We start from the raw sequence: 17,730 nt of genomic DNA on the forward strand, positions 1-17,730 counted from the left end.
GAAGCATCCGATTTCTATCGAGGCATCCACTCATTCTGTGGCATTGAATTGTTTCTAGACGTTCTTAGACCCGTTGTCACCATCAAGATTCCACCCTTGGCAAAGTCTGCCCGATTGGGAGGGCCCGTAAACAGGGCACAATGGCATCATATGATTTTATGACTGTCGGTCGCTACCTAACTACGCATACAAACAATGGATCTGCCTGCTACAGAAGGGGGGAGAAAAAGATAGCTGCGACTAATGCAGAGTTAGAGCCTAGGTAGTTAGTTCGCAGTAAAAGAGCCGCCCTCCCGAAGGGTCATTACATCACCATCAGAGGACTTTTATCGCCGTCACCGTAAGGTACCTTAGGTAGCTAGCTTATACTGTACTGTACTGTCTGTCACTCACTATCGCGGTTTCGGCCGCTTCGAGTCGGGAGCGAGCGAGGAAATATCGTGACATTCTGAAGCCGAGAATAACGGTCAATCAAAATTTGCTACTGGGCGGCTTATGCCCGTGCTGTCTCCTTGACAGGTCCGATTCTAGTGACACTTACAGGGTCAGAGCTGGACTGGACTGGACTGGGCTCATTTTTGACCATGGTCTTATTTTTGGCGCAATCAATCAGATCAGATCAGATCAACCCATTTGAGGGTTAGAAGCAAGGAAGAGCAAGGGGTATCATTGGTGACAGGCTACCTACCTACACTCTAGACACTGTATGTATGTAAGGTAAGGTAAGAAACTGCTGAGTGTACACCCAATTTGTGAGGGTGCACACCCGTCAACAAGCTTCAATTGTATTGCTCATAGCTCTCAGATACGTACGTAGTAGCTACCTACCTACCTTACCTTACCTTACCTTACAGGTGAAGCATCAAACGTATAAACACCTCCTTCCCCCTCTACCGAAAACATCTTCTCTTCCTTCCTCATCATTCCATCGATCAATCAATCAATCAATCAATCACATTCCTCTTTTGGTTGTCTCGGTTACTTCTCAACCTAGACATCTTCCCCTCACTCTCATACTCATACCCATACTCATCCTCATAACATCTCACTCATCCTACAAATAAGCTTAGAGCTCCCTCTATTCCATATCGACCTTATCAACCATATCTTTTATCTCACCTAACATACTGCCGATCAACTCGCAATCATGAGCAACTCCAACCTCCAAAAGCCAATTGACGTGGCTGAATACCTCTTCAAGCGTCTCTACGAAGTCGGTGTTCGATCTGTTCACGGTGTTCCCGGCGACTACAACCTCGTTGCCCTCGACTATCTTCCTCAATGCAACCTCAAGTGGGTCGGCAGTGTTAACGAGCTTAACGCTGGTGAGTTTCATCATGACTTGATCAACAAACCTCAAAACATCACATCACTAACATACCAACTTTAGCCTACGCTGCTGATGGATATGCCCGTGTCACCAAGATGGCTGCTCTCATCACCACCTTCGGTGTTGGTGAACTCTCTGCTGTCAACGGTGTTGCTGGCTCTTACTCCGAGCATATCCCCGTCGTCCACATTGTTGGATGCCCTTCTACCATCTCTCAGCGTGACCAGATGCTTCTTCACCACACCCTCGGAAACGGTGACTTTGATGTCTTTGCCAACATGAGCGCTCAAATCTCTTGCAACGTCGCCAAGCTCAATAAGCCCTCTGAGATTGCCGAGCAGATCGATACTGCTCTCCGCACTTGTTGGCTCCGCTCTCGCCCCGTCTACATCATGGTCCCTACCGACATGGTCCAGGAGAAGGTTGAGGGTGCTCGACTTGACACCCCTATCGACCTGTCTGAGCCTCAGAACGACACCGCTAACGAGGACTTTGTCGTTGAAGAGATCCTCAAGGCTATGTACGCTGCTCAGCGCCCTGTCATCCTTGTCGATTCTTGTGCTATCCGTCACCGTGTTGTCAAGGAGGTTCACCAGCTCATTGACAAGCTCGACCTTCCCGTCTTCGTTACCCCCATGGGTAAGGGTGCTGTGAACGAGGACCACCCCAACTATGGTGGTGTCTTCGCTGGTGACGGCTCTCATCCCGCTCGTGCTCAGTCTATCGTCGAGGGCTCTGATCTCCTTCTCACCATTGGTGCTCTCAAGAGTGATTTTAACACCACCGGTTTCTCTTACCGCACATCACAAATCAACTCTGTTGATTTCCACAGCACTCACTGCAAGGTCCGCTACTCCACATATCCCGGCGTTGCCATGCGTGGTGTCCTCCGCAAGATCATCGATCGAGTCGACCCCAAGGCTATGCCCGCTCCTTCTATCCCTGAGGTCAGGAACGAGGTTGAGAAGAACACCGACGACTCTGAGATCATCACACAGGCCTGGCTCTGGCCCCGCGTTGGCGAATACCTCATCCCCAACGACATCATCGTCACTGAGACTGGTACCGCTAACTTCGGTATCTGGGACACTCGATTCCCCCGCAACGTCACCGCCCTCAGCCAAGTTCTCTGGGGCAGCATCGGCTGGTCCGTTGGTGCTTGCCAGGGTGCTGCCCTCGCTGCTAAGGATGCAGGCAAGGAAGGCCGAACAATCCTCTTTGTTGGTGATGGATCTTTTCAATTGACCGCTCAGGAGCTGAGCACAATGATCCGACATCACCTCAAGCCCACAATGTATGTTTTCAAGACTGACTGTCTCCTGTTTCTTTTGCTAACGCTTGTTCTAGTTTCGTCATCTGCAACGACGGCTTCACCATTGAGCGATTCATTCACGGTATGGATGCTGTCTATAACGACATCAACAACTGGAAGTACAAGGACCTCATCAGTGTCTTCGGCGGCGAGAAGACCTGCAAGACCTTCCAGATCAAGACCAAGACTGAGCTCAACGAGCTCCTCACCAATAAGGAGTTCAACGCTGCTGAGTGCTTGCAATTCGTCGAACTCTACATGCCCAGAGAGGATGCTCCTCGCGCCCTCATCATGACCGCCGAAGCCAGCGCTAGGAACAACGCCAAGAAGCACTAAACGGTTAACTAATCGAGAAAGAGTGAAATTTTGATAGACGGGGTTTTGGAAAACGTTCCCTGGAGAACATAATAATGATTTAAGTGGCTTATGGTTTATACTATAGAGTGGCGGACGATGGTTTATGTTTTATGTACCTCAAATTGAAAAGCGATTTTCTTATATCTTTAATATTCTCTTATCCAACTGTTGATGGCTAACTACATTATTGGTTGTCGACAACTTGGTGTCGCATATTTACAACGTTGTCGCTCATACTTGACTGAGATAATTCGAAACTAACACAACTTACGAACCGACTAACATTTGATCCCAAAGCCTCTGTCATCTGGAGATGTGAGCTGTGATATACTTCATCATGCGAGATCTGAAGTCTCTGGCTTGTTACGGTTTTACGTTCAATGGCATCTTAAGCCACCTTTATCTATTCTTTTTTAACCAACCCGACAAAGTATAAGAGACATTCATTTATGCCAAATAAAATATATCAGTATAGTTCAGAAAAATATTTTTGAGCTTTCTCTCCTCAAATGTTGATCGCCTTTCTCAACTATGAAAGGCACCAATCAGCACACGTGATTCGCCTCTACCAAAATTCTCCACGCGCAGCGACCTAGCTCAGGAGCAACAAGACTCACTCTCCTAGGTTCGTTTTGAAAAGGCTCCTGCGGTGTCACGAATATTTGTTTGCATATATCGCAACATTTACAGTAGGATATCAGACGTGATCATGAGTGACGGAGCTGGAAAGCGAAAGCAGGGCCCTGGAGGCAATGGCCCGGCCACCAAGAAGAGCAAGGTAAACAAATACGGACCCATTGTCGGCGACCAGGCTCTTGTTTGACCCTGAGAGAATGTTTTATGGCGTTGTTGAACTGAGCGGACTGGGCTAACATTTGAAAAGGGAGGCAGTGGTGGTAAATGGCAAACGCCACACCAAAAAGCCAGAAAAACTGAGCAGGTCGAGCTTGGAAGGACTTTGGAGATCAACGATGCCGGGATCTGGGTAACTTACGCGAGAGGAATGAAGGGCAAGGCGATTACGGAGTTCAAGAACCTTTGTAACGAGGTATGGCACTCGCCCGTGATACCCTTTCAGTCTATTGGAGGGCTTGGTAAACTAACTTGTTTCAGTACGGAGAGTCACTGTTCGGAGTGAAGCCCCCGAATGAGGATGGAGACAAGGACGAGGATGATGAAGATGCCGGTGATATTGAGGCGTCTATCGAGAAGGAGTTGGCCAGCATGGCACAGCCAAAGCCCAAGACGAAGCAGACCTTCACACCCATCGGAACTGGCCTCGATTGTGTCTTCTTCATGAAGACGGTCAAGCCCGTAGATCCTCTCAAGCTTGTCACCAAGGCCTCCCAGGATGCCAAGGACTGCCCGGATCCTATGCAACGCAAGACCAAGTACATCAACCGCTTGACGCCTATCTTTGATACGGACAAGGCGACAGACAAGGGTATTGAACGCGTAGCCCGCAGCGTGATGGAGCCTCACTTTGAGCTCAAAAGCGAGTCGGGAGAGGATGCTCCCGCTGAGCCCGCTCCATCAGAGCAAGATAGTGAGGGGTCTGCAGCCTGCACGGTAAGTAGACAACGTGATTCGCGGAAAGCATCGTTGTTCGAAGCTGACGATGACCCCTTCAGTACGCCATCAGGTATAACATCCGGAATCACACCGCCTTCAAGTCGAGCGAGGTGATCAAGAAGATTGCGGACTTGGTCAGCCCTAAGCACAAGGTCAACCTGACGAGTCCCGACAAGGTGGTATTGGTTGAGATTTTCCAGGTAAGCGGCCCCTCCCCTCGCGTATTGGACCTATCGCGGTGGCATTTGGCTAACTAGCGTTGAGACGTTCTGCGGAGTCTCGGTTGTTGATGGCAAGGAGAGCGAGGAACTGAAGCGTTACAATCTCAATGAGCTGTACAAGGTGGCCCTGGAGGATAAGAAGCAGAAGGGAAAGCCTGAAGGTGAGGGAGTCGCGGAATCAACGCAAGCTAGCTTTTGAGCCACTCGCGTGTGAGAGGTGTGTTTGCCAATGGATAGATAGTATTATTGGACATTCCAGACGAATCGAGGCCCTTTTGCCTCATGGCTGCACAGAGGAGACCGTTGGGGTCTGATTCGAGCAGGATCACTTGGGTTTCAATGTGGTGTGGTGTCAGACAACCAACCAACAAACCATCCATCCATCCATCCATCCATCCATCCATCCACAGTCGGTGGAAAGATGGCATGGCTATTTTGCAAAGATGGAATTTCAACGTCCGAAGTTCCGTGCTTAGAAAGCCAGGCATTTCATGTATCCAATCCACTTGGGGCTATGGATGGGATGGGGTCTTGTAACAAACTCAACAGGGAGGATTAACGATACGACCCCCAAAGTGCAGGGTTTCTCTTCCCCAGGGAGTTGGAAAGGTCACACGGAGATGGGGACAGAGAAGGATCGGCATATATCGGTGAACAGAACGGGATTTTGTGCCAGAGTATCCGCATCATGAAGGACATGCAAGAGAGTGATGATGCGTTTCAGCGGCTGCTGGGCAGCGGTGGAGAAGTAAGTCTACAGTATGTGCTGCTATTACGGGGTGAGCTACTAGATATGATCTATCGTGTCTAGCTCTCAAGCTACCCCGAGATTAGGGATCGAGAGATGGGCTTTGGCGCACAGCTCAGGAGATTGATCAGTCGTGGCTTTGTTGTACACGGGATGTGGGACGTGCCGTAAGGCTAAGCCAGGCAAAGAAGCGTGTAGTCGCCTTCGGTGAAGTGGGAGATGAAGGAAGGGGTGACATTTTCTGCATTCTTTGACAAGGAAAATCAGAGTATAATGACCAAGGTCATGGCTGAAGTTGAAGTGGGTATGGTATAACTATCCGTATGCGATGGTACATAGTAAGGTATATGTATATGTAGTATGTACCTATGTACGTACTGTGCCTTGAATTACATGTCACGTCACATCAAGAATACCGAGAATTCCATGACCATCAGAGATTTAGATGACTTGAGATTTTGGGCCCCGGAAGTTAACTATGGGCCAGTCAACGTTAGTTGTCCGTCCTTGGCCTGTCCTTGTGCTCCCGGTACATTCCCGTGTAGTTAATTAAAGCAAACGGTTGTGGCTGAAGATAGTTTTGTTTTGGTGCAGTTTTAGGGGCTGAACAAAGACAGCGGAATCATTCAGTGGTGGATTTGGAATATGATGATGATGATGATGATGAGGAAATCTAGGCTGCAGTATAAAAACAAACGGGCCTAGAGCCTAGAGCCTAGAGCCTGGACAGGGGCTGTTTGCGTTAGCGGAATGTGACCCAGGTCAGCTTCGCTTGCGGTAGCCAATCATAAATTTCCCGACTCGCTTCTCGATGCACGCCAGAGGCTTCGTCATTTAGAGTCTGACATTCCGCCCTTTTTTCTTCTTCTTTCTTTCTGCCTTTTGATCTTTTCTTTCTCTTGTGAGGGCGATGGGCGCATGATAATATCATCTGATGTATGTCGGCTCTCACCAAAATATTCAGTACACAGAGAGTCAGGGTCACGGTCACGGTCACGGTCACGGTCACGGTCAGTCAGTATCCCAAGGGAATGGTACCCGAGATCAGAGACTGCAAATGCGGTGCTATTAAGCTTGGCTTGGCTGGGGTCGATAGTTAGTGGTGGTCAATTGGAATGGCTCGCTTCAAGATTCGCAAATGGCCCAATGGCTGTGCGGTCCTCGTTCCGATCTGCGCTTCTCGAAGTCGATCTCCTGAGACTAGGCATCTCCCCGTAGCGGGCAAACACTATCCCACTACCTTCAGCTCACAAGTACAGTAAGCAGAGCCCTACAGGAGGACTGGGGTTGCAGTTTGCATTCTGCATGTCTTCGATCCTTCTTCTAGTCTTTCGGAGTCTATTCCGTCCTCACCTCTTGGCGTAATGCCCTGCACAGAAAAGAGGCTTGAACTAAGGCTGCGGGCGTCTTTTTACTCGGGAACCCCCTTGTTCCTTGTGCTGCATTGTGCTGTGCTGTGCTGTGCTGTGCTGTGCTGTTCTATACTGTACTTTTCGTCTTCTGTACCTTGGTAGTTTCGCTTGCTTGGCTGTCCGTTTCGGCTTCACCATTCCGGCGGGTTCGAGGATCTATCCGTGAGAGATGTGTCGTCGTTATTGTATATAGGTATGTAGTGCACATACATCCTTGCTTGCTTGATGCTATATCACCATATGATACGGCCAAGAATGGCTTCGGGTTCTTATATGTTGTATTTCTTTCTTCCTTTGATCTCTTTGTTGTCGTTATGATTGAGTGAGTGGCTTCCAGCTCCAGCCAAGCCAGTATTTATCCCTTCGTTCTCTGTTCAGTCAGTCAGTCAGTCAGTCAGTAGGTGATTAATAACCACTGATATTAAAGATTGTTGACGAATACTACAAGACTAAACAAAAGTGCCTCCCGTCTGGCCCCTTCAGTTACTGGCTCGCTACGTCGACCATTTACATTTTCCGTTTACGCCCCCGTCTTTTTGTTCGGTTCCCTATTCCGCCCTCGCTCGCAAGCGTGGACCCTTCTTCTGTAGGGTCCGTCTGTCCCTTGGCTACTAAGTTAGTTAGTTAGCTTCTTTGCATTCCCCATGATTCTCGCTTGCTTCTGCTTCTGCTTCTGCTTCTGTCTGCTTCTTCGTCATGGCCAGTTTCGCTGACCACCTCAGGCGGTGACATTCTATCCCTGTATATTCCGCCTTTTTGTGCTTTTATCCATGTAAATACTCTGTCTGTCGTTCGTTCATTCACTACATGTACCCACCCATCATCATCGTCGTCGTCGTCGTCGTCACTTGTTCTCGGACCCGAGAGATATGCTGGCGCAACCGTTGTCTGTCAATCCTCCTGATGCCTGTTCCTCCTGGTTTCTGATTAGCTCTCTTTGCCTGCCGGGTTTTCATTTTGTTGTTCTTGCATTTGCATACGCATGAGGCGTTCGAGAAGGCGAATCTAGTTCCTGTACCGCGGAAACTAATAACAACCTCCACTACTACATACTACATACTACCTACACTACGTCCTTCATCTGCCCACTCTATCCTAATCCTTCTCATATATTATTTTCTACCACTCTCCCTCCCTATATCTGTCTATTCAGCCTTCCAGATAATTACCTGTCATCTCATCCTTACCTACTCAGCTATAATAGATGGCTAGTTAAGAGTCTACTTACTCCCATCATCGAAACTTCTGTCTCATCTCGTGTTGCAGAGCATCCTGCCAGGCATGAATAGAACAACATACTGTTCCCTCTCCTCTTTATACTAAAGGCTATTGCCTGCTTCAAGCCGTTCTCTGCGACTCCTTTCGCCTCGCCAGCGCCTCAACCCATACAGCAGATCCGATCAGCCATTCTCCTGAATATCACATCCTACATATATAACCTCTTCCCTATGACTCGAATGTCGTACCAATGCACTCTTCGGGATGACGGCAGTCTGCCCCTCCTGAGCCATTGTGTTGCGCAAAAAAGCTGCAACCTTGTACATGACAATATCCCCCGTTCGGCCCGAAACCTGACCTCTACTGAACCCTCTCCAAACGCCTCTATCTCCCCTTTCCCCTCCTCTTCTTCTTCTTCGACCTCTGTTCTCAGTCCCATGGCGGCTGCTCCGCCAGAGAGTTCTGTCTTCTCCCTACTCAACGGCATCAGCCCTCGTCTGGCGGTAGAGGAACTCGAGGTTGTTCCTTCGGCTCGACTGCAGCGTCTTTATAATGTCAAGGTTACAGAGGGCCCAAATCTTCTATTGGCGCTACCCCCACCTGCGGTTATACGGTTGCTACGCTCTGAGAAGTCGACCCTTGGTACTGAAGCTGCTGTGCTCAAGTGGCTTTCCGCTGTTGCGAGAGAGAGGAAAATCTGCTCTAGCGCCGGAGCTCAAGAAACTACAAGCAGGACAGTTGAAACCCCTGTAGTGAATGAGACCAATCCTCGATTGTTGGCCGGATACTTACCTACCCTTGTTCGGCATGAGTCTATTGGTGGTGTACTACCTGTTGAATATAACCTCATCCGACCGCCAAGGGGCACTTCCATATCCACACTATCAAGACCCCTAGACTCCCGTGAGCAATGGTCAGTGGACTTCCAGACAGGTCAACTACTCCGTCGGATATCTAGCCAGGTTTCACCGACCAGCAGATTTGGTATTGCCGCTGATGTTCTTTCAGTACCTCCTTCAGTTGTCCATCACCCACCACGACGTTTTGAAGGAAGCTTGACTGAATCAAAGGGTGCCGGCTCCTGGAGAGTAGCATTTCATAGTCTGCTGGAATCGGTCCTTCGAGACGGAGAAGACTTGACCATTATGTTTAATTACAACAACATCCGACACCATTTCGAGCGTTTTCAGCATCTGCTTGATGCAGTAACGAAACCGCGACTTGTTATCTTAGATGCCGGCGAAGACTCCAATACATTAATACACCGCCCATACGATAGCGAGGAGAAATCTATACTCCCTAAAGAGGTGCAGCCACAACCGAAATTAGGAAAAGGGGTTTCGAGAAAATCAGACAATGATGGAAAGGTGCGACAAGACTGCAGGATAGTCTTCCAGGATGATACCAGCAGAAAGCAGGAATATATGATAACAGACGAGCCAAGCCAAAACCCCATCGAACTAACTGGTTTACGACAGTGGAGTAACTGCGTATTCGGTGATCCCCTCATGGCCACCGTCTTCAGCAAACGACCAAATCTCTCAGATGACTTCTGGCGAGGGTTCGACAATCCACTGCCAGGTGAAACGACGGCAAGCCTCATCGAAGATCGGGACAATGCACACATTCGCATGCTGCTCTACGAGTGCTATCACGCGGTGGTCACTCTGGTGGGAGAGTACTACAGGCCACAAACCGACAGCAGCAGGCGAGAACTTGCGGCTCGAAAACATCTCGGCAATTTGTTGGCTCGGCTTGAAGAACTTGACGATCGGGGCCAGCAGCGACGTAGGCGTATTAGTGGTGAGATGTCACCTGCGAAGAGACCGCGCTCTGGGCAGGAGAGCGACGAAGAGAGCGAGCCTTGATTATATACGACCATATTTACGGGCCACTAGCTGTCGGTGAGCTACCTATACGAGTAATACACGAATAGACACATATTATGATCACCTTACTGAAGCATTATTGAATGCAATAATCATATCTCGTGAACAAGATGAGCAACATGTCCATTGACAAACTATGCTCTTGCTTTTCCCTTCCCTTTTGCAGAATCATTGCCAGCCTCTTCATCCTCCTTCTCATTCTCATCTTCTTCGTCTCGTGGCAGTTGAAAACCCATCATACCCAACAAGTTACCAGTCGGTCCAGCCATGCCAGCCTGGCTCTTGAAGCTTTCAAGTAAGTTCTTTGCCAGGTTGTAGTCAATATCGACTTCGTCATCGCTGTTCTCTTCTTCTTCTTCTTCTTCTTTGATGTCTGCCAGGCTGCTCCCTCCCTCCTTTTGAGTTCCATCCTTCAGACGGGTTTGCTTCTCGACAGGGTCAAGCTTGAGCGCACCATGCTCGTTGAGCTCTGCTTCGAACTCCGTGGTGAGCTTCTGGATCTCTTCGTCCTCTTCGTCAATTACAGGCGGTTTGGGCTGAGTCGCGGCCTTCTTTGTCGTGCTTGTGCTTGAGACTGTGGATGGTAGACCCATCATTTCTCTCATCATCCTAGCGAACTCCTCCTCGTCAAAGCTAACCTCCTTGTCCTCCGAGTCACTGTCTTCGTCGAATTCGTCGTCGTCATCATCGTCCTCGTAATCCATTTCATCAAGTTCTGCGCCGTCCATTCCAGCACTGTCATCATTCAGGAATGCTTCAAAGCGAGACACAATCTTGCGAAGATTAGATTGTGTATTCGCATCTCCAAAACCTGACTTGTAGTTGGGGGAAGCGTTTTCTCTTTTGCCATCCAATTCCTTCTCGAAGTCTTGGTAGTTGATGTCCATCCATGCTTCGCTATCGCCACGATCGTTATCCTTCCATGATTTGATCTCTTCATCTGAAGGGAGAGCCTCGTTGCCATCCTCTGCGAGGTCCTCAAGTTCGATAGCAAGCTCACGGACAACTCTAATTTTACTCTTTTCAGCCTTCGCAGCCAGCATTTCGAATCCACATGTGAGTTTCATCCCAATATCCAATCTCGCCATGACTGTGTCTGCCTCGCCTGAAGGTGCTACTTTCAGCGCTTTCCGAAGGACTTCGCTCCAGCTCGGCGGGGCATCGAACCGTTGGGATCGCAGTTGGGCGAAGAGCACCTTGCTAAACCTGACAGATACTGTGATGAGGTCTTCTGGAGGGAATGTTAATGGTTGGGTTGGTGAGATGACACGTTTCAGGGCTATCGGGTCCCGGAGATAGAATTCTTCGACTGCTGGTGCAACCGATTTAGGGAGGGAGTGGAGGATATATGCTAACTTCCTCGGTATCGCGATGAGAGAATGGTGTAGAGATTCACTGATCTGCCCTGGGTACTTTTCAAGTCTGTAGAAGGCTTCGGCTTCGACGAAACCTGAGTGAACAAGTGCATTACGTTTCGTTTTAATCACTTGGACTGCATCTGGTAATTCAAGATTGCGAGCTCTGAGGCCCTTCTCATCTTTGACTGGGATAAGAAGAAGGTTTCCTTTGTTGATCCAGGCTCGGTTGTTGTCAATCTCGGGATTCAACCACCTGGGTAGCACATTGGCTGCTTCGACCAGGAGGAACTCGCCGTCTGTGTCAAATACCCGTACCCAAAGGTTGGGGTGGGACTTTGATAGTTCTCTTAGTATGTATACGATGAGCCATTCGTCTTCTACGGCATCACTATAATCAGTGATACCATGGAGGTACAGCAGTCCTATCCAAGATGTTAGTAGGTATGTATCTTGGAGGTGGTGCAGGGATGACACTCACCGTTTTCGTTTTTAAGAGTCAGGTTGAATTCATCTTTTTGCCACATGTAGTTTTTGGTAAGTGTGGTAGCAAGCTCTATGGCCGACTTTCGAACATTCTCGATATGTGCGAGCTGTTTGCGAACATCGACTTGAGGGTCTATGAAAAAAAGAAGATATTCGACACAATTATCTGGCAGCTGATTCTTGAAGTTTGCCTCTTCCGCATCGCCTGTTTGTGGAGGGAATCCCGCTTCTTCTATGATTGGCGATCTGAACGACATGACTTCTGCACGATGCGATTAATAAACAGCATCTCCTCATGAGTTGTAGAGGGAGGCTTAGGTTGGGGGTTACGAGTTTATTTAATCACCTATATACGAAAGCTACCGGGTAAGCAGCTTACGACGATGCTGGAATTCTGTGTCATTCACGGCAGATCTGCGCTAGTCCCATTCTGGACAAAGTCCCCACTACAAGACACGCTTGTCACGTCCCGTCCACCCCAGACGCGTATAGTGGGATACCTGCCTACCTATCCGTACTTCAGACGTAACTGCCATTCTTTGACCATGTCTGATCGCAACAATTCTTGGTAATACAGATTGAACAGTCCTTGTCGCCTCTCGTTCTCGAAACTCTTCAAATAAGTCTCTATACCAAAGAATCTAACCCGATTTCCCTACGACAAAACCTAACAGCCTTGTAACCAATCGACCCATCACGAGGCTGCCGTGAGCATCGCAGCCATGGCACCCACCAAGAGATCCCGGCGAGACGTTGAACAAGAGGACGATGTCATAGTAGATGTACGAAAAGCGCGATCTAACTTTTCAAGAGAAGATACCGTAAGGAACACACCAACCGCCGCATGCCGCATGCCATCTAACTCTTGTCCTATTGCAGAGAAAGCGTGCCAGAGTAACCGTAGACGACAGCCAGACCAGAGAAACACCCCAAAGAGAGAACACTCCGAGTGACCAGAGCGAAGATGACGAAGACCGCAGAAATATGGCCGCGCCGCCGCAGACGCAGTACGAGATCATGCGAGACAACGGCTTCAAACATCTGGAGCACGCTGACTGGGACGACCAGCAAGCGACCCAGAAGCTCGCCAAGCGGGTCATCAACCTCGGCAACAATGTGGTATCTGAGAGTGGTATCATCGAGAGCATTACCTGCTTCAACTTCATGTGTCATGAGCGATTACATGTCGACCTAGGGCCACTGATCAACTTTATTGTCGGAGAGAATGGTAGTGGGAAGAGTGCTGTTCTAACCGCACTAACACTTTGTCTGGGTGGCAAGGCTAGCGATACCAACCGAGGTGGAAGCCTCAAGTCCTTTGTCAAGGAGGGTTGCGAGCAGGGTAGCTTGGTAGTCAAGATCAAGAATGCCGGCTCAGATGCCTACCAGCACGATATCTATGGCGACACCATCATTGTTGAGCGCCATTTCTCCAAATCGGGAAGTAGTGGTTTCAAGATCAAGAGCGCTCTTGGTAGAATCATCTCAACCAAGAAGCAGGAGGTAGATGAGATATCAGAATGGTACGCGCTACAAATCGGCAATCCCCTCACCGTTCTGTCACAGGACAACGCGCGACAGTTTCTCAACGCGGCGACTCCAGCCCAGAAGTACAAGTATTTCGTGTCTGGTGTACAACTAGAGCAGTTAGACAACGACTACAGGATGTCACAAGATACGCTTGACAAGACCCTCATACTCAGAGATGATTTAAATGCCAAGATCGAAGAGGTTAAAAAAGAGTCGGAAGCCGCACGCCGGCTAGCCGAAGCCGCGCAAAAAAACAAGAATCTTCGCGAAAAGGCACGGCATTACATCAATCAACTGGTCTGGTCTCAGGTCGTCGAGCAGGAACGTCTCCTCGAGGATTGCGAAAAAGAAATCACTAGACGGACTGAGAGCATAACCGAGGCGGAAAAAAAATGCGAAACATCGACCCAGGCCCTCGAAAATATCAACGAGAGGATTGAGAGGCTTTGGCAGGCAAAGGAAGAGATTGAGAGTGATCGAGATACATTCAAGGAACGCATCGACAACGCCAGAGCTGCTTGCGAAAAGGCGCAAAAGGAGGAGTCAGAGCTGCTCAGAGAGGAAAGAGACGCCTACCAGCGCCTGAAGACAGCCAAAGATGATATGAAGGCCTGCCAGCGCAAGATCCAGGACGAAGAACACAGGCTAGGCGAATCAACAGGAAATGCCCGCACGCAAAAGGACAACGAGCTAGAAAATGCTCGAAAGAGGGAACAGCTCTTGAAGGAACAGATAGAGGAAATTCAAAACAAGCTTCCTGACCTCACAACGCGACTCGGCGAGGCTGAGCAACACTTCAAGAGACTGTCACACAACAAAGAACTCAAACGCAAAGAGATCGTGTCCGTGGAGCAGCGGGTTCGAGAACTCAAGGCCACTACTGGGGGTCGTTTCGACGGTTATGACAGAGAGATCAGGGACCTGGTCAAAGCCATCGAGAATGAGAGAGGATGGGAACAGAAACCCGTCGGACCTATTGGAGCGCATATCCGACTATCAAAGCCGGAATGGTCAGGGATCCTAGAGCGAACACTAGGCGAAGGACTCAACGCGTTCGTTGTCAGGAGTAAATCGGATCAAACGAGACTCGCAAATTTGATGCGCCAATTTCGCCTGAAGAGACAACCCCCAATCTACATTGCCTACGGAGGCAGGATTGACACTAGCAACCAGGAGCCTGATCCTCGATTTGATACTATGTTGAGCGTTCTTCAGTTTGACGACGATATTGTCCGATCGCAGCTCATCATTAGTAATCAAATCGAGAAAATCATTCTCATCCGTGATCGAGTCGAAGCTGAACGGGTCATGGTTGATGTGGCTCCGCGCAACGTGAGCGCTTGTCTCTGTTTTCACGATGGTCGTGGGAAGCGGGGATGGGGCCTCAGACTCACCAACCGGAATGGATCTACTGGTACGAGTCCAGTCCCACCGTACACGATGCGCCCTAGGATGCAAACAGATGCTGGCCAGCAGGTTGAGATCCAAGAAGAAAACCTCAAACACTTGGGTCAAGAAATGGCTGAGATCAATCGCGACGAGCGTCAGGCTCAACAAGCAGTTCAGCGATGCAGAACAGAGCTTGATAATCAACGCGGAAATGTCAAGAGATATGAGGGCGATCTTCGTAGAACGCAAGCTGACATGGAACGTGTGCAAATGGAGTTGGATGCGTTCGATGGCGTTGATGACCGACTCAATATATTGCGAGCTGAGCTTGAGTCCAGACGATCCGAGGAGGAGCAGCTTGGAAATCAGTATGGAGAAATGGGACTGGCGAAGCGAGAGCTCAAGCAAAAGGCCGAGACAGCCCGGCGAAAGCTTGAGGAGGAAAAGAACGAGCAAGAGGACTGGCAGAACCGAGTCGACAAAGCAGCGCAGAAGGTTGCGACAGCTGAAACCACGAGGAAGTCGCTTCTAGCGGAGAAGAATGGTGCCTTTGAGATGCTTGACATCGCCAAAAACGAACGGCGTCGTGCCGAGGAAAAGAGGGATAGGAAGGCCGAAGAAGTTGCCGACTTCACAGAACAGGCCAAGCAAACAGCACCGGAGCGAGTTCACATTCCAGATAACGAGACACACAGCAGCATCGAGCAAAAATACACGAAGATCCGTGAACAAATCAAACAGAGAGAGTCACGACTTGGAGCATCAGACCAAGAGATTTACGACCGCGCACAAGAAGCTCAAGAGAAATTTGAAGATGTTCAGAGACAGACGCAGGATCTTGATGATACCATCGTGGCTCTCAAACGTGCTATTGGGAATCGCCTTGAACTCTGGCGCAAATTTCAGCGGGAGATCAGTGCGCGAATCCGCATCCAGTTCAATTACCTTCTCAGTGAGCGAGGTTTCCGTGGCAAAATCGACCTCGACCATAAAGCTCGCAAGGTCTTTCTCCAGATTGAGCCAGATGAGACGCGTAAAAGCTCAGCTGGAAGGAATACGAAGACTCTATCGGGTGGTGAAAAGTCGTTTTCATCTATTTGCATGCTTCTATCAGTTTGGGAGGCGATTGGCTCGCCTATCCGTTGTCTTGACGAGTTTGACGTCTTCATGGACAATGTGAATCGTGCCATCAGCACGAATATGCTGGTTAGTAACTTTGGTATCCGTCCGTGGAAGAGATCGAAAGCTGCTAACAGAGAATTTGTAGGTGGACGCTGCCCGTCGTTCAGTTTCGCGACAGTACATTCTTATAACCCCTAATGCTATCGAAGGTCGGGCAAGGTTAGACAAAGACGTCAAGATCATTCGGTTCGTATCCCCTCATTCATTGCAAGATTGAGTACTCACGACTCTTTCCAGGTTAACGGACCCTCGTCAACGAACCCTTGACAATTTCCAGTAAACGATGTAGTATACTTGAGACGGGCATCTTGGAGTTGGGCGTCATGCAGAACATGGATTTTTATGGAGGCGCTTAGAGGATGGGCAGGCAAAAGCACTTGAGCATTGTGGAGTTTGTTAGGAGTGATACCAGCGTACTTTGTCGGAATGGATTTTGTACAGATTTGAGCAATGCCTTGCCTTGGCCCTCAGGTAACGCCAGCGTTAGATGCCATTACAGCATGCGCCTGCTGAGGCCCTCTATTCATAGATAATGTTATACACGTCTCATACATTATTTCACAACTATATCTTCCTTTCTGGCCAATCCCCTTAAACTCTGACGCCCTTGCTCCTTAATATATTCACACCAGCGCTGAGTGTGTAACCGGCCCACTGACCGAACGATCCGACCATACCGCCGACGGACTTGACCTCGCCTAGTCTTCGCTGAAGGAATTGCCTTGTCTCGACGAAATCAGGGGATCGGTCGTTGGTCATGAATAGCTCGCTCGTGCTGTATATCATGGAGAGGGTGGCACGCTTGGTGTACCATGAAGGGTCGACGGCCTTGTCGCCGGCAAGGAACCAAATTTCATCGGAAAGTTTTGCTAGCTCCTTTATTGATTCGGGGACGTAACTGGGCTGAGCCATGACGGCCAATGCCTGTAACGCAGAACCGTAAGTAAGTTATAACATGAAAGCCAAGGCATATATATTACCTCTTGCCAACGATCCAGAACCAACTTGTTACCCATAAGCCTCTCCCACGTCAACTCTTCCACTCTCGCCGAGATACCAGGCTGGTTGGGATCAGGAAATAGTTCTTGGCTTCGAGCTGCTAAGGCCTCTCGCTGGGTAACAAGGTGATATCGAATCAGGCCAAAGGCACCGTCGGGGATGACGCTGGCGCTGATGTCAAGGTAGCCAGCGTCTCTTGCACCGCAACCAAGAGCCTTCTGTGAGAAGCCATGTTCCGGGACGTGTTTATAGGCCGCAGTGAGGATGGACTTTTCAGCATCGCCGAATGCTCCTGGTGGTGGTGGATGATCGTATGAGTGGAAGGGTCGGCGGGCAAGGCTTTGTGTCAGCCTCGAAGTACGCAGGGCTGGTCTTGGTAGCACTCTCGTAGACATTGACATACTGAATGATATGGCAAGGCAAGCTACCTATAAATTAGTCTTTATGAAGATTCCTCCTTCATCAAAATGTGTCGTTTTTTTGGTGTTGACGTTTGCGATTTGTTTTAGATGCTTTACCGCCTTGGCCAATCATATTGTCACCTTGCCCCGGAGTGGACCACAGCGGAAGCGCTTGGATCACCCCCGGAAGCTGTAGGTACCTAACCTAGGGGGGAAATAAAACACCGAACTCGAGATTAACTGTATATAGCAAGATATCTACCTAATTATTCTTAATAATAAGTAATTAATAGTATATTAAAAAGTTAAATATCTCTGTAGCTAATACG

At 49.1% G+C, this 17,730-nt stretch overlaps 6 protein-coding genes across 6 annotated transcripts; 4 read left to right on the top strand and 2 right to left on the bottom strand.

Annotated features, from left to right (window-relative positions):
- Positions 1–1,147: 1,147 nt before the first annotated feature.
- FSUBG_13009 (pyruvate decarboxylase) lies at positions 1,148–2,978 on the top strand (the record flags this gene model as incomplete). Its single annotated transcript, XM_036677856.1, has 3 exons — positions 1,148–1,325; positions 1,391–2,624; positions 2,678–2,978. 3 exons carry the CDS (start codon positions 1,148–1,150, stop codon positions 2,976–2,978), a joined length of 1,713 nt encoding a protein of 570 aa, XP_036531526.1.
- A 730-nt stretch (positions 2,979–3,708) lies between these two features.
- Positions 3,709–4,991, top strand: FSUBG_13010 (dihydropteroate synthase; the record flags this gene model as incomplete). Its single annotated transcript, XM_036677858.1, has 5 exons — positions 3,709–3,777; positions 3,883–4,047; positions 4,113–4,568; positions 4,631–4,771; positions 4,836–4,991. 5 exons carry the CDS (start codon positions 3,709–3,711, stop codon positions 4,989–4,991), a joined length of 987 nt encoding a protein of 328 aa, XP_036531527.1.
- A 3,616-nt stretch (positions 4,992–8,607) lies between these two features.
- FSUBG_13011 (uncharacterized protein) lies at positions 8,608–10,038 on the top strand (the record flags this gene model as incomplete). Its single annotated transcript, XM_036677859.1, has 1 exon — positions 8,608–10,038. The coding sequence occupies one exon, from the start codon at positions 8,608–8,610 to the stop codon at positions 10,036–10,038; it is 1,431 nt and encodes a 476-aa protein (XP_036531528.1).
- Positions 10,039–10,193: 155 nt separating this feature from the next.
- Positions 10,194–12,157, bottom strand: FSUBG_13012 (sgt1; the record flags this gene model as incomplete). The annotated part of the gene is made up of 2 exons (XM_036677860.1): positions 10,194–11,839; positions 11,896–12,157. 2 exons carry the CDS (start codon positions 12,155–12,157, stop codon positions 10,194–10,196), a joined length of 1,908 nt encoding a protein of 635 aa, XP_036531529.1.
- Positions 12,158–12,622: 465 nt separating this feature from the next.
- Positions 12,623–16,281, top strand: FSUBG_13013 (DNA repair rad18; the record flags this gene model as incomplete). The annotated part of the gene is made up of 4 exons (XM_036677861.1): positions 12,623–12,721; positions 12,780–16,025; positions 16,087–16,187; positions 16,239–16,281. 4 exons carry the CDS (start codon positions 12,623–12,625, stop codon positions 16,279–16,281), a joined length of 3,489 nt encoding a protein of 1,162 aa, XP_036531530.1.
- A 311-nt stretch (positions 16,282–16,592) lies between these two features.
- Positions 16,593–17,401, bottom strand: FSUBG_13014 (ubiquinone biosynthesis coq9 mitochondrial; the record flags this gene model as incomplete). The annotated part of the gene is made up of 2 exons (XM_036677862.1): positions 16,593–16,925; positions 16,982–17,401. The coding sequence occupies 2 exons, from the start codon at positions 17,399–17,401 to the stop codon at positions 16,593–16,595; spliced, it is 753 nt and encodes a 250-aa protein (XP_036531531.1).
- Between the last annotated feature and the right edge of the window lie 329 nt (positions 17,402–17,730).

Source organism: Fusarium subglutinans (assembly GCF_013396075.1).
Source record: "Fusarium subglutinans strain NRRL 66333 chromosome Unknown NRRL66333_c0000303, whole genome shotgun sequence".
NCBI lineage: Eukaryota > Fungi > Ascomycota > Sordariomycetes > Hypocreales > Nectriaceae > Fusarium > Fusarium subglutinans.